General features: G+C 41.4%; 1 protein-coding gene across 2 annotated transcripts in view; it reads right to left on the reverse strand.

The window, feature by feature from the left end:
* The window catches only part of LOC109529496 (contactin-associated protein-like 4), a 53289-nt gene that overhangs the window by 20900 nt on the left and 15536 nt on the right, over nucleotides 1-16853 (reverse strand). For both annotated transcript variants that reach the window (XM_019892886.1, XM_019892885.1), the window contains exons 2-7: nucleotides 14797-14907; nucleotides 6732-6925; nucleotides 5010-5157; nucleotides 3487-3705; nucleotides 443-618; nucleotides 246-371 (exon numbers count right to left, since the gene is read on the reverse strand). In XM_019892886.1, coding sequence (XP_019748445.1) covers nucleotides 246-371; nucleotides 443-618; nucleotides 3487-3705; nucleotides 5010-5157; nucleotides 6732-6925; nucleotides 14797-14907 — 974 coding nt within the window. The remainder of the gene's footprint in view (nucleotides 1-245; nucleotides 372-442; nucleotides 619-3486; nucleotides 3706-5009; nucleotides 5158-6731; nucleotides 6926-14796; nucleotides 14908-16853) is intronic.

The following is a 16853-nucleotide window of genomic DNA, read 5'->3' on the forward strand; positions in this document are numbered from 1 at the left end:
GAGGGAAACCAGTTCTTAAGAGCAGTGGTGAATTAGCATGATTGGGCAGTGCACTACCATGACCTCCATCGACACAACAAAGGCAAAACAATCTAACTAAGATTAGACGTACTAGTTTTTACGGAACTCCATCGTTTATTCAAATGTTGTCGGCTAAATGTGAAGCCAATTAGCACAAACGTGAAGGTCATCACTGTCCGTCCGTTGGACGTTTGACCTTATTAGGAAAGCCGTCAAGGACTGACCGTCACGGTAGCTCGGCGGTCGCCTCGTCTGACCATCGCGATCAGGTTATGCTGGTTGTACACCAAATTCTCAAGGCAGCCTTGGAATCTCTCCTCAGGGATGTTGGGAATTCCCCCCACGCTCAGCTGGAAGACCCCAGGATGGAAAACGTGAAGCACAACGGACAGACAAAGGTAGCAACTCATTTTTGGAAGACCTGCTGGATGCGCCAGTGATGGAAATGCGGCGGTAGGTTGACGGTCTCCGTGTGCTGATCCACGGTAAGGTTGCACTGGGCGGCGTGACATTCCATGGCCAGCACGTGCCACTGTTGGTCGTCCAAGAGACTGCCTAACGAGACCAGACGTCGATGATCGGGCCTGGAAGTCCACGCTAGGAGCCAAAAAAGACAGATGGTGTCAAGGTGATTTTACATTAGGACCAGTGCCTCACCAGATTTGACCCCCCCCCCCCAAAAAATGGAGTATGATGCTCAAAAATCATACACAGTCCATTCCAGAGGCTGTTCAAGCTTTATATCATTTGGAATTCATTGTCATTTTAGAGCAAATATTGTTTCAAGTAAGTGGGGCAAACATTTGACAGAATGGCAGTGACCCACCAAGTTCTAAAAAAAAAAAGTGTGACCCTCAGAAATCATGCACAGTCCATTTCGGAGGGTGTTCCACCTTCAATTTGTTTGGAATTTAATGTCCTTTATGTACAGGAACTTTTTCAAGTAAGTGGGGAGAAAACCAAAACTTCTATCAACATTTTTTTTGTCTTGTTAACAAAAAAGTATTATATTATGTAAATAACCTAGATTGTAAAACACCAATTTTCTACGATTCAGATTTTTATCCAAAATTTGGACCTTATATTGTTTTATATTTAATACAGACCAGTGCAAAATGTACATATTGGTTGGGTAGTTGCATGCTGTCCTTGTTCCTTCTCTCTCTTATGTGAGGCAGGAGAGCCGGGAGCAAATTTCTTTGTCGCCCGTTAGGCACAAATTATTGTACTCCGCCAAATGCCAATACTGCCTAGCAACAAGAGTTTGACATGGTTTGAGAAGAATAGGAGCTTTGCCCTGCGTCGCTTTGTGTTAGCTTTGGAATAGTGTCTGCCCCCATGAAGAAATACTGTATGTCGATTATTTGTGTTCTCTGAGGTTAAAGTGCTAAAAAAAAGACAAAATGCAAATACCGCTTTTTGACAAGACATCAAAAAAGTTGCGAGAGAAGTTTTGTGCATTCTGAAGACAATGTTGTCTCCCAGCAGGAGGTTCAAAGCAGGGTTGCCTTATCTCATCTTCATCATCATCACAACAAGAAAAATGTTGAGATGCAAAGCCAAATATTCCGTCGTTCATGCCAAACGTGAGACGTTATAAATCTTAGATGAGCGTCGGCGGCTCCAAATTAGCGAGGCCAGGTTCCCCGTGGTCCAGCTCTGCGGGGAGAGCGATGGAAGGAAAAGCTCCCGAAAAAAAAACTCCACGCAGTCGTTAAAAATCTATCCGGAGGTGTCAGGGGAGCCTGAGGAGGAAGATGATGGACAAAAACATCTTCATCCTAAAATGAGGAGGCGGGAGTTTGTCTTCTTGTCAACAACTTATTTACAATTCGGGGAATAAATATCTTACTTTGTTACTGAAGCGAGATAACAAGACTCGTTTTTGAGTGACACCAATTCCATGAAATGAGAAAATAAATATTACAAACATGCGGTCCTGTGGTTTGATAAAATTGTTGTGTTGGAATTCAATAGATTCCACCATATAGTAGTAGTAGTAGAAATATCTTTGTAGAAGTAAAAGAATAAAATAAAAATAGCTTTGGGATTGCTCCAAATACCGAATGTACTACTTACAGGTATACTACTCTTCATACCACTAATACTTAATCCAACCGATAAACCCATAACACTAGCATTTGTGGTATTATTAGTAGTATTGTAGTGGTAGCAGTCGTGGTGCTCGTACAAGTATTAGCAATAGCAGTAGTAGTAGCGTTAGCAGTAGTGTAGTTGTGTATTTCCTACTACCATTAGGAGGGCTATTTATTGTTGCTGGATTATTAATAGTAGTAGTCGTAGCAGTAGTGGTAGTATAGTAAAAATACCATTAATAGGATTGTAGTAATAATAGACGGAGGAGGGGGAGGAGGAGTTTTAATAGTACTAGCAGCGATATTAGTAGTGTGAGTGTCGTGGTATTTATATGATTAGTAGTATTAATATCAGTAGTAGCTTTAGTAGTGGACGTATAGTAGTATTAGATTAGAAGTATTGGTGGGAATAGTTGGAGTAAGATTAGTAGTATTTGGATAGAAGAGTTGGTGGTAGCAGTACCAGAAGTGGGAGTAGTAGTAGTAATAATAGCACCTGTAGTATAATAGCTGCAGAAGTGTAAGTAAGTGTAACCTGTAATATGATTAATAGTAGTAGTAGTAGTTAGTAGGAGCAGCATTAAAAATAGTAGTAATAGTAGTCGTATTAGCATGAGTGGTAGAAGTATAGGACAGTAGTTCATTATTAGTACTAGTAGCATTAGTTATAGTGGCAGAAGTAGTAAATGTAGTACTGGGAATATTAGTAGAATTTGGAGTAGGAGAAGTAGAATTAGTAGTTGTAGAAGTAGCCATAGAAGTCGTATTGCGTTAGTAGAAGTGGAATTAGTAGTAGTAATAGTGGTAGTAGCTGTTGCAGATGAGTTGTTGTTGTTGTTGTGATTAGTAGTGTGGTATTGTTATGGTGTCTATGAAGTTGAAGTTGAGGACATATTTCCAAGTCTTGTCTATTTGTATTGAAATGCAAATATGTTCTTACTTTTTGCGATAGAGATTTAAAAAAAAAAAAAAAAAAAAAGACAAGACACATGAAGACAGTGTTTATTCCAAAAATCCAAACCGAAGCAAAACGATCATGTGAAAAAAAAAAAGGACAAGAGTGCAAAAAACATGAAAGAGAAAGCAGAAGTAGATAAGCCGAGCAAATGTGACGTTTCATCCAGAAGCAGACAAAAAGAAGATGATTGCCTGTGAGTGAATATTCCACACGAGGAGTGAATATGAAAAAGCCTTCTCAAGTTTCACTTGAGCGCGCCAAGCTAATGACAAAAATATGAAATATGAAAGCGGCGCACACACACAAGTGAGTAAAAGGATCTCCTATCGCCATCTTATGACTTTCACCAATTCCAACACAACAGACGCAGGATACGAACTGTGTCGGTTTTGCTGGAGAGCGGGTTGTTACCGTCTTGTTGTTGTTGTCCCGTGACTGCCATGAGGACTCTTCCCCCATTGAGCTCCACGCTGAGTCCGAGTGCCGAGGCCCCTCGGGCGTGCAGTAGCGTCCCGCAGTTCTTCAGACTCTTGAACTTGAGCGACAGCTCCTGCTCGTCGTCCTCCTTGTCGTGGCTCCACCAGTACGTCACCGCGCTGCCCTCGCCGTCCAACGACATCACATCGGAGGCTGACCGGTGCGAGGCAGGATACAGATGGTGAAAGAAGAAGGAAATTTTTTATTTTCAAAGAGCACGCACATCGATTTGATCAACCGAAAAAGAAAAACAGCGACAAGAAACCCAAGCTTGGAACTCAAAACCTGATTTGGAACCTTCATTTGAACCCTAATCCGCTCTTGACACTCTAAATTTTCAAACTCTAGTCCTGGTTTGAAATCCTAATTTGAAATCATAGTCCAAGCTTGAAACCCTAATTAACAACCCCAAACCTCTCTTGAAACCTTACTTTGAACCCCTAACTGTTGTTTAAAACTCCCATTTGAAACCCTAACCTTTGCTTGAAATTTTAACCCAGGGCGGAAACTCTCAAATTTATATCCTACCTGTGGTTCAAACCCTAATTTGAAACCCTACCACGAATTAGAAATTCAAATGTTGGTTTGAAACCCCAATTTGAAGCCCTAACCGGTGAGTGAATCCCTAACCCTGGCCTGAAACTCTGACTCAAAACCTTAAAACCTGATCCTGTTCTTAAACTTTAGCCCTGGCTTGAAGCAATAATTTCAAACCCCAATCCTGTCTTGAAACCATACTTTGAAACCTTAGCCCTGGATTGAGACCCTAACTTAAAACCCTAATAGTGTCTTTAAAACCCTGCTTTGAAATCTCAGCCATGACTTGAAACTCTGACCCAGTCTTGAAACCCTACTTTGAAACCTTAGCCCTGGCTTGAAACCCTGATCCTGTTTTGAAACCCTTCTTTGAAATCCTAGCCCTGGCTTGAAGACCGAAGTACAAATCTCGAACCTTTATTTGAAATCAGAACCCGATTTCAAAACCCTAATTTGAAACCCCAACCTCCGTTTGAAACCCTAACAATGGCTTAAAGCCCCAGTTTGAAACCCTCATATGAAATACTTCCCCTTTATTGAAACCCTGAATGTGTCTCCAACCATAATTTGATACCTTAACCTTTTCTCAAACCCTTTTTATTTGTAACCCTAATTTAAATTGCCAACTGCGACTTGAAGCTGAATTTCACCCACGTTTAAAACACAAAGTTTGTCTAATGTGTTTGCATTACAGCTCGCCTTCAATAAACTATGTCGACGTTCGAAATGCGCAGTTGGTGATGTTTCTCGGTAAGAGAGCGAGCAAGGTGAGAATGAAAGCCCGAATGTGCGTCTGTCGCTGTTAAAGCGCCAGGATAAACAAAACACCATTCAAAGGGGAAAAAGACGAGGTGCGATGGGATGTTTTTTTTATCTTCCCGCATGAAAGCCTGATGGGTTGGCGGAGGCGGGCGACTCACTGTAAGGGCAACCGTAGACCTCCAGCCGCAGTCCGATGCGTCCGCCGGGGTTCCAACCCATGGGAAGCAGGCGCAGGAAGCGAGCGACGGCCGTTTGCTGCAGCTTGTGCTGCACCACGCTGTCCGCGTTGATGTTGCCTGAAAAAGACTGAGGACCACCAAAGACGAACAGCGTCAGGAGCTCGGTAATGTTCACTACGCATTTTCAACGAATGCATCAAGAAGCGCTTGGCCTTGAGTCTCTTTTCAGGTGTCACTTTTTATGTTATGTCGTGAAGGTGTCCCGATACTTTTGCCCACATGAGCTTTACTTCCCGTGTGCGTCTCCAATACTTCTGTTCACATTTTCCTGACCTTTTCTTCATCTACGTGTCCCACAATTTTTTTTTCACCTTCTGTAGGGCATCCCGAAACATTTGTCCATTTCCTTTCATTTGGTGTCCCGATGCTTTTCCGCACATGTTCTCACTGTATATTGGACGACAAAACAACCGAGCCCCCAATCTCGTGACCCCCGGCGTAATAGCTGGGCCGCCTTCTTTTTATCAACGCCATCTGGTCGAGCTGTCTTGCTGCATTTTGATTCACCGTGCTGCGCTCCGCTCGGGCATGTTAGTGGGCAGCTAAATTGCGCAGAGTGGCTCAGAAATGGCAACAAGTTTTCCACGTCAGCAGCAGTTCATCCTCTGCTCTGCATGCATTATTCACCAGGAGTCAAAATGCTCGTGAGAAATGCGATGATCTCGGCAAGACGGGCTGATGTAATTGCCGCTGGGTTTTATAGCCTCAAGTATGACTACGATTGATTACCTCAAGTACATTTTTTGTCTCAATGTGTTTAGTATAATTAACTACATTTTGATCCGGCTAGTTTTGTTAGCTCCGTTGGCTAAGTTCACTCACATCAATATTGGAAGTCACGTGTTGGCTAATGAGCCAAAAGCATTGTTTTACAGGTGACGCAGTTTTTTTTTTGCATTTGTTAACAGTTTTCGTCTTGGTGGAGTTTGAGTGTTTTTTTGTTTTTTTTAACCGTTTCAGGGATAGCGGTTACGACAGTGGACACCTTATCAGGTTGTCGGGTTACAGGTCATTATTATTTGTGCATGAAGGGGTTAAGTATGTGCGTATGCAAACAGAATTGTGTGACAAAAAATATATACTGAAGCATTTTTTGAGGAACCAGGTGGAGATCAAAACTGACGGAATTTTGCTGCGAGAAGTTGGGGGTCATGAATAATTTTCAGAGTTGGGCCTTGGCAGAGGTCTGCGCTCTGCTGAGTGGCATCAAAGCAAAAATTACTCAGGCTGTGGGAATAAAGAAATAAGGACATTTGGTTTGAGAAGTTGGGGTACAGGTGAACCTCTGGGACTTTTTACTTTGGCCCTTTCAGGGACAGCGGTTTCTACAGTGAACAGTTTATCATGTTATCGGGTTACAGTGTGCATGAAAGGGTTGATATACAGGTGTGTTTTCTGTACAACGATGCCATTTTCCAAAAATTGCCGAGAAATGCACTCAACTGAGTCACAAACTCTCAAAAACGTGTGAGATTACAGAAAGGAAGGGAAAAAAATGGTGTGTGAAGTTGGGCTCTAGATTTTTTATTTTCACATTTGTACCGAGCGGAGGTGAAACTCGTTTTATATGCATGTGCCTATACTTTGTGCGGGGGGGAGAAAAAAGTTTGAGAAGTTGGGCTCCAGAATTTGTCCACATACCCCGATGCTGTCCTCCAGCCGGTGTTGCTTCCAGTTGTGACCGGTGTCGCTGAACATGAGCAGATAGGACGTCAGCCAATCGGAGCTGCCGTAGCGTCCCTGCGTGGACACCGCCGTGATGGTGGTCCGCTCCCCGAGGTCCACTTCCAACCACTGAGAGGATTTGGAGGCCAGCGGAGACCAACCCCCTGCTCCTGAAAACAAATTCATACATCGTGTTAAAAAGTTGGGATGGAGGAATGTTGCTTACAGTTGTTGAACAGCTTGGCCTTGGCGGAGGTCTGTTGCATTCTTCATTTACATGTGTGGGCAGCAGGAAAAAAAAAAAAACCACTAAACTGACTTTTGAGAAAGCAATCTTGGTGTCAGAAGTTGGGGTTAAGGATTCTTTCCCCCAAAAATAATAATTTTTGCCAACAGTCTGGCTTTGGCACGGGTTTGCGCTTGACCGAGCCGCCCATTTGCTTGCGAAAATTTGGATGTGACAAATTGGGATCCAGGAATTTGGGGTTTTTTTTTTTTTTTTTTGCTTCCAGTTCATCCTTGGTCAACTGCTGTGTGAGAAATATTTTGGAGAGAATGAAGAATTCAGGTGTGAGAATATGGGCTCCGGGATCCCTCTCCAATTTATGAACTACTTGAACGAATGTCACTTCTTTCCACTTGTTAACCGAGCTCTTGTTGGTTAATTAAGCTGATTTTGAGCGGGTGGATGAATGATTACGAGGCGCAGGGTGAAGGTGGCAGGTGCGAAAGCCCGCTCTCCATTAATTAAGCCTGGGAAAACGTAAACGTTGATGTGTGAACTTTGAAGGCGCGAAAAGGCCAAAGGCTAATCAGCTCCGGAGGACGAGACAGCGAGCGGGCGCTTGACCTTGTCCGTAAAACGCAGAGATGAAAGGAAAATGAGGAAAAGGAAATGGACATACGATGAGGGATACCTTGGAAAATGTTTGCGCTGCCTGTTCATTTCAGGTCCAAAAATATTCAGCCTCATTGTATCATGTTCAGCTACACCAGAGACATTTAGAGATGTATTATTGGATTCATTATTGTTTTTGAGTTGGATACAGTTCAGGTTTTTTTTTTTTGTACTTTTATGTTTTATACGAGTGTATTATTTGTTGCTTTTGATCTCTTCTGTGTCCCTGTGTGGCCTCGAAAAACTTTTTTTTTTCATAATTTAATTTATTTTTAATATTTAAGACTTTTCTTTCATTCCATCTAAATATTACCATTTCATTATCATTACCTTTCATCAGAAGTATTATTTATTTTGTTGTATATATCTTAATTTCACTGTATTTATCATTTCACATACTTTATCTTGTGTGTTCATCAATCCATTATGTGAACCGCTTTATCTTCACTTGGGTCGTGGATGCGCTGGAGCCTATCCCAGCTGTCATCGGGGTAGTAGGCGGGGGGCACCCTGAACCGGTTGCCAGCCAATCGCAGGGCACACAGAAACGAACAACCATCCGCGCTCACAATCACACCTAGGGACAATTTAGAGTGTGCCATTAATTTGCCACGCATGGCAATGCGGGAGGAAACCGGAATACCCAGAGAAAACCCACTCAGGCATGGGGGAGAACATTCAAACTCTACACAGGAAAGCCCGAGCCGGAATCGAACCCTGCACCTCGGCGTCTGTGAGGCGGACATACTAACCAGTCGTGCCGCCTATTTTCAACATGATTTCCTGATTTATTTATTTATTTATTTTTACCAATGCAGTGTTTGTATTTGAATTTCCTTTTGGTGAATTAAAATGAATTTAATTTGAAATGGTGTTGACTTTGAAACATAACGGGCTTTTCCACAGGGGTATTATAGTTAGTTATATTTAAATAGAACTATTTTGATTGCTGTATTGTCACGGTTTTTAATTTCATCTGATTGTAATTATCATAATTTGATGTAAATGTTTTGATGAATGTAATTGTGTTTTTTTGGATTCAAAGCAACTGTAAATATTTTAATCAGATTTAAAATAACGGGAATTATCTTAAATTGAATGTGAATGTATTTCTTTTTATTTTAATTGAAAGCAATGTCGTGAGAATTCAACGGAACACGTTTAGTGTTCATTTTATTTATTTGTTTAACTTCATACAATATGATTTTGTTATCCAAATCTAATTTAAATGCGTTCCATTTAATCACACGCCATGTAATTGTATATATTCCAATTTCATTTAATGTCATTGTGTTGATTGTATGAATAATTTATTATAATGTGATGTAAGATATTTAATGTAATTCAATTTAGGGACATTTTAAACCAATTTGGAATGTCCTTCCTTTCGCTTGAACATGTTCTTCTATTGTCGTTTGTCAGGTTTCTCTTGAGTTCCAAACCAATCCAAGTGGACAAATCCTGGTGGAACAAATGGCGTCTCACCTTTTGACCCGTTTGCTCTTTGCCAAGCGTGAATTCCGAGTGTATTCCTCTGTCACTTGTCTCCCGTCGTCAGCTGACACCCGACACCTCTCAATTTGTCTGCCTCGGCCTAGCGAGCAAAGCCGCCGGAGCGAGGAAGAAGGAGCCCGGCCTGGATGGCGACTGCCAAGACGACGCAGCCGACCGACCAATACGATGACGTTAGCATGTACGAGACATTTAATAATGCAAAGACATTCTAGCTGCCATCGCAAAAGATAATCAGGAGAGTGAAAGGAAAACCTGAGTGGTCGCCGAGTCTCATTTGGACTCGCAATCAAGTCACATGCTCACACAACTACGGCCTACTTACTCACTCACTTAGAAACTAATGTTTTTCAAGTGGATTAACCACTTCAAGTAGTTGCCTCCTTAACCCTTTCAGGGACATCGGTTACTAAAGTGGACAGCTTATCAGCTTTCAGTGCGCAAAACGGTTCATTTAATTTTACTTCCGTCAACAATGGACTTACTTTCACTACTTCAATGAGCAACTTGCTTAATTTAGTTCCTTTCAATCCCACATGTATTACAACTACAAGTAATTTACTTCAACTAGCAACTGACTTCAATTAATTACTCTTTTTAACATGAGAATTTTGAAGGAAGTAGCTATTTACTTTACTGGCAAAGTAGTTATCACTGCTCCTGTAGTTTGTTACTGTACTTAGTTGCTATGGTTGGATAATTACTGAAGTTAATAACATTGGTTTGCCATTGCAGTTAGTATGTTATTGTGGTTAGTATGGGAGTTTATAGTTTGTTACTGTATACGTTAGTTACTGCAGTAATTTAGTTTGTTCAAGCAAGTGTGTGAAAATGTGTTGACTTTTCAGTGTTCATTATTTCAAAAACACACTAACACACTATTACTATCAATAATATGCAGAAAAAAAAGTATGTTTTGTCACACCAATTTAATTTTTAATGTCATTGTGGGTGAAGTAACGCAAATGTTACATGGGGCAGTTATGTTTATCCGCCATCTTTCTGCTACGGGCAGCCGAAGGTGACAAACTTAGCGACAGCATGTTTAGCAAATGCTGTTTCAGTAATCCTAGGATTGTTTGAGATGACATTGCGCCTCTTGGTTAAATTCTTGTGCAATTTGGTCTCAAAATGAACAAAAAACGCTGTGTCTGTGTGTTTTCATATCCTTCATATTCTGTGACGTTCCGGCTGTTGCTCATCTTGGCGTGCGTGTTGGCTTATGCGCACGTGTGCATAATTGGGGGTTTGCGCGTTTGTATGCTTGCACTTGCGCGATCGGGAAGTTCACAGGAGGTTGGTCACTTCAAAAGTCGATCTTCGGTCAAAAAAGTTTTCCCAATGTGGCAAGCTGACCCAAGTAGTAAGAAACCGCTGCGGCTCGCTGCCAGACAGTGCCCTGCTTCGAGGGGCACTAGCCAGATTTGACCGGAATTGCTCAAGAGAAGAAATGCCGGAAGTCCCTGCACCAAGGCCTAAGCAACATGCATAGTAAGAGAATAATATTGTTATATTTTTGTTTGTGGACTTGGTTGAACTGAGAGTTTGTGTGTATGAGACAGTGCACACAATATTCATTGTTGAAAATGACCGGCCTGTGGTCTGAGTACTGTAGCAGTCCATTTCTGTCATTTTCACGTTGGTGTGTGACATTTACAATAAATGTGGCTGAGCGAGGGGTGTGCGTGTGTGCGCACACACCCGCGCGCGCGCGCGTGTGCGTGTGCGTGTGTGTGTGTGTGTGTGTGTGTGTGTGTAAGGGATGATTATGTGTGCACGTGTATGATGTGGCTCTTTGCAGTAACACAGTAAAAAAAATTGGTTCTTAGTCTCCGACTGGTTGGCCAGCCATGCTGTAGTTTGTCACTTAAAATTATAAGATTACTCTTAATAACTACACTAGTTATTTAGCTGCAGCATTTCTGTAGATAGTTGCTGTAGTTAGACGTGGTGTTACTTTAGTTCGTAGCTTGTTACAATAGCATCTTTGTTTTCATTTGTGTAGATAGTAGAGTATATCAGGTTACTTAGTCAGTCAGTCTTTTTTGTGAATTATTTTATTCAATTATACAGTGAGTAGTAGCATACAGTCAGTCACTTGCTACTTGATTCGCCATCTCTCCACCGATGCCTCGTAGCCGCCTGTGATTAAACTTTAATTATACTTTAAAATCCAAGTCTTAGGGGGGAAAAGCGATTACAGTGCCACAATTATTTTCTTGAATTCGGCGTAATTGTGTCGGTGTGGCGTGAGAGCGTCAGGAAGCGCTCAGACATAAAGGGCGCCATTAACATTTGGCACGCGGCATTGGATTGCTACGCTAGCGACGTGGCGCGCTAACCGTTACAGTGGTGAGCAATTACGGCGAGATAATTAAAAAGGGAGCCGGGGAAGGGGGGATCTTTCACTCCAATTGGAAAAGAGATTCTTATTCAAGATGAGGAAACGCAGCTTGTTAAGAGTTCTGACTTTACAAGGATGATAAAAATAACACAATAACACTTACATTCACAGTAGCTATCAATGTTAATGCTTATTATTGACCTCGTTTGCACTGCTCTACAACTGCAGAGAGCTAATTAGTTGGTTAGTTATGTTGTTTATCACTGAAGCATTGTGATGCCTAATAAAGTCATGTTTATTATTTCATAATTTGAGTTTGTATTCTTTTAATTTGTATCACGAATTCATTTTCAAAGCAACCTATTCATTTTAATGACTTTGAAGACTATGCCTGAAAATGACATTAAATTTTCAATTAATCATCACTTGTGTTACATTCCACTTTTGGAGAATCATCAACATGTATGAGTAATTGGGTACTTGTGGTATGACAAAAGGGTTTAGGAGTACACAAGACAAAAAACAAATTGGGAAGCACTGCCCTACAGAACACAGACAGCCCGGCGAAGGCCTACGCTCGTCTTTGGTCTTGTTGTAGGACGTGATTAAAGGTGAGGGGGAAGAACAAGAGGATTTGTTTCGCTACACTCAGCTGGGAGTGAAGTATTGCTGACAGAAAAAAAAGCTCATTTCGCAACCTGACGATGGGAGTGAGAATCTATGTTGATAAAATGCACGTTGACGAAGGGGACGCAACCACCCGGGTATCGCTCGCTCACATTATCCATGTTCATTTACACCAAGGCCGGTATCCTCCTCACCGGCGCACACTTCATTTAGTGATTCATTTGCTCGCTTAATGCACACACTGTGATCCCGTGGGTGCATGTACTCTAATTGGTTATAGGCTTGAAATCGATCAATCTATGGATTAGCATGTTGATTCATCACTGAATCGGACGTTTTACTTCCCATCCTTTTTTTTTTAAATACAGGAAATGAATTCAAATTGACAGTGCAAAAAAAAAAAAATGCACAAACATAAAATTAATTTTGATTAATTTTCTGGTTTGGGCCATAGCATGTCAACAGAAAGGCATAAACGTTGACAGTAAAAGCAAATATATTTTAAAGAAAAGCTGATGGTCAGTCTGCTTTCATGGAAGAAATCCAAGAGGGTTGGGAATTGAGAGGCAGAATTTCGGGGGATTTGGACAATTTCAAGTTTGTCAAAATAATGATACACAAAAGTTATCGTTATTTACTGTATGATGATTCTGCACCATACATCATAGTGTGCGACTTGTTTATCCACCTGTGTAACAGCAACGAATGTTAATAGCAAAATGTAAAACCGTGTTTTATCGTTCTTACGTTTTATTGTTAACAGTCGTTTCCAAGCGTATGACATTTAAGAGTGTTAAAAGGCTTGCTTGATGCAACGTGACAAACGACGCAGAATTACAACCTGCCGGCACTTTCCACTGGGCTACATGTGCACTATTTGGCTCTTAACATTCTAATGGACCGAGCAGCATCTGGAGCACATTAACGACCTACTGAGGGGAAACTTTTCACAGGTAAAGAGACAGAGATATTTTTACAAGAGAGCTTTTATCGGCTGCGGGAGGCCACAAACGTCCGATCGATGCTACCGCAAACATCACTCTGCTGGCACATTTGCTCCATTGGGCAGCGGCAGGCTTAAGTTTGTTGCAGTTTTTTTTCCCTTTTTTGCGCTTGTTTAGTTTGCTTGACTTTGACAAAAATCAATGGCCCCCTCTGGATCCCGCAGTTCCCCTTAATTTCCTTTATCGCTCCTGCAACACCTCCACCACTTTGTCTGCCAAGACTCACTGCAAAGTTTGTGTTGAGCATCCCAGGGCGGTCTTATATTGACACCAATTGTCACGAAGTCTTCACTTTGAATGGAACTTGGGGAAATTCGTATGATTATGCTTAAAGGACACTTTTTTTAAGCAAGCAGGTCATAATTTAAAACAGTTCCCAAATGTCTGAAAAACATGTCTGCAGCAATCTTCCTTTAAAAAATATATATTCCCCAAGCATCAAGAATTAATCGTTCATAAGAACGCAACGTCGTTATCTCATCTAAAGTGAGTCTCCATAGAGAGTGCACTGGTGGATGCAGCATTTCATCTTTAAACCACTGAATGATACTTGTGGATTAATGAAGCGGTCTGGCGCATGATGTCACCAGACATTAAAAAGCATATTTTCCACCATATATCCCAGCTGATGTATGAGAGAAAATTGACTTTTAATTTTTGCATGCAGATAATTGTGTCTGGTGTGCCTGCCCACCCATTTACACTGAACATAAACAAGTTAATATTTTGTTCCCAACTTCATTTTGAAAATATATCTTTCACTGACCTGTTCTGAAATTTGCGCCATTGTGATGTCACTCTATGAATGCCTAGTATGGCTCCATTAAATTTCACAAAAGAGAATGTTTCTCAAAGATAAAATAGAGGCCCTTGTAGTGAACCCTGGGGTACACTATAGCCCTATTTTCATGCGCTTGGCATAAAACTGGTGCATCTTCATTTTTGTGCCAGGGCAAGTCCATTTTGGGAATTTGGCAAACCACGCCTACGTCTCTCTGGGTGTTCTGTCATTTCTATTACATGCCTCTCGGTGCAACTGACAATTTGATGACAGAAAGTACACGAGATTTTTGACCAGGTGAAAGCAGGTTGAAATTGTGCCGCAGGTCATGTAATGTTATTTTGGTGGATTTGATCCAGGCATAGGCAGACAGATTCTGCACTCCACTGATATGTGTGGTAGATGTCATTGAATTTCATTCATAAATATGACATCGGCGTGCATCAAACCCTCTGAATCATTGTAAACTTAATTTATTGAATGCATTGATATTCTTCTTATTCTTATCATCTTTAATATATTGGAAAAGCACTCTTGTACCGCGGAGAGTGAGGAAGGGTTGTCATACACAGACACATAGACACACACGATTGAGCGTTCTTGAGACTATAATAGGGGCCCTGCTGGTGAACCCTGGGGTACACCGAAAATCAGAAATCCCTGGTGTATTATCCTCAGAAAGGCTGTCCTAGGAGCCAACAGATGCTTTCCAATACTCAATGACGCATATCTATTATCCATTGTGTCATCACAGGTGGAATATAGAAATTGGGCCCAAGTGGCAATCAATACTATAATTGATCATTGTATTTGCATACCACTGCAGAAAGACAATGTGTCTCTAGGACCTTATCAAGGTCATGATTCCCACTCACCATCTCGTTTGTTGAGCTTGGCGAAGACAGGAGCGTGACTAGCAGAAAGCTGGGAGGAGCTTCGGAAGGCCGACGGCGGCAGTTTGGACACCAGGGCGCTGTCGCATGCGTCTGTGGATGCAAAACAGTGAAAGTCTTCACAAAGCAAACATTTGATCAATCACAGGTGTCACCAGCAGCTTCAGTTGCTAACAATCTTAATTGTTCATCAAGACACGTGGGACAACAGTGACAACATTTATGGCCAAACTCTATGTTTCCCAATTGTTTTGTCCCAACTGTATCATCCGCAATTTCTTCACTTTTTCTGTTTTTTTTTTCACGGAGCTGTCCCAATACATTTGCCAAAACTCTCCTCTGAAGGTGAGGCATGCGTCCAGAGAGCAGGCCCATTGAGGGAACATGTGTGAAGTGGAGGAAGATGAAGATGAAATAGAGTAAAAGTAGTTTTTTTATTTTTTGTCCTTTTAAGAGTCTCTCGAGAGCAGTGAAGGAAAAACGGCCAACATGGACTTGACTCCGACGACTTCCTAGAATTTTAAGCGAGTGCACCTTGCTGCCCGTCACAGCACTTGTACTTTTTTTCAATGTGTCTGTTGCACTTGTACAAGACGCTGGAGAGAATCATTTCTTTTCCTCATGTTTAACATTCAGGACATGTTCGCGACAACGCCGCCAGGAAATACAGCTTTCAATTTTTGGAAGACTCGGTCAGGGGGAAAGATTTGGGGAAATGGAGGTTTTGGGCTAAGGGTTAAGAGTTCATCTTCGGGTTTCACAGTTGGGTTTGGGGGTTTAAGCTAGGATTTCAAACTAGAGGTGTCGGTGTCCTGATTAGGCTTGCAAGACAGGGTTAATGTTTTTAAAATTCACGCCAAGGTCAAAATTTCAAATTGTGGTTTCAAGCCGAGTCTTTTCCCACAGTTACTTTCTTCACATTTTTGGAAAAAAAAAAGAAAAGAAGCGCACACTCTCTAACCAAGACCAGAGATGAATGGCGACTCACCCCCAATGCAGTCATGACATTTAAAAAAGATAAATAGATTGAAAACTTTATTCCTCTAATAGTAATAATACATGCATTTTTGGAAAGGTCAGCCATTTTAATTGCGTGCAATCTAGATGAAAGATGTCGAAATTAATCTTGGTTCTGCACCAATTGTTGCAGTTGGATACATTGTTCTTTGTAAATGCCAAACAGGAGCTACAGCTCATCTACGGTAACGTGTTTTGTCTCCAAGAGCAGAAAAACAAAAAAACTGTTCTATCATATCTATAGCATATCTACAGCTATTTATATTGTATTTATTTGGATCATAGCTCGCTGCTTATGTAAAATTATGCATTTGTATGTGAAAAGATGAAACACTTGGTCATTCAGGAGGAGCTCAAGAGTAGAGCTGCTGCTCCGCCGCATCGAAAGGAGCCCCATGAGGTGGCTCGGGCATATTGTTAGACGGTCACCTTCACATATTACTTTAACGTTGCTTTGAAAGGAAAACATTTGCAAGCAGCTATGAGAGTTGCCGTGTCTATAAGTGGTATAGACTCACTACTGAGGCAGATAACTGGCTAACTAGCATGGCTAACAGCATGAGAGTTGCCGTGTCTATAATTGGTATAGTCTCACTACTGAGGCAGATGACTAGCTAACTAGCATGGCTGACGGCAATTCAAAGCTGAGTAAGACCACAGTAGCTACACATTTTCAGACTTGTTAATTTGAACCCTTTCATGTAAACTGATAACATGATAAGCTGTCCACTGGAGTAACCTCTGCCCTTGTCAGGGTTAGTTAAAAAATATTCCATTCTGAATTTTCTTTTTATGTTTGCTGGTGTACCCACAAAGAGACCAGTAATTGCGATTAAGTGAATCTGTGATATTTTTGCTCATGGTAACATGAGCAACACACCATCAGACTGTTTACACTGTTAGCGGCCCATGTCCAGTTCCATATCTATCGTAGTTTATCGTGTTAGTATCGTACAGCAACAATTCGAAATGTGTCTGTTGCTTGGATCATATTAGCTGTCATAATTATGAATACCTTATCG

Source organism: Hippocampus comes, unplaced genomic scaffold (assembly GCF_001891065.2).
Source record: "Hippocampus comes isolate QL1 unplaced genomic scaffold, H_comes_QL1_v1.1 scaffold255, whole genome shotgun sequence".
NCBI lineage: Eukaryota > Metazoa > Chordata > Actinopteri > Syngnathiformes > Syngnathidae > Hippocampus > Hippocampus comes.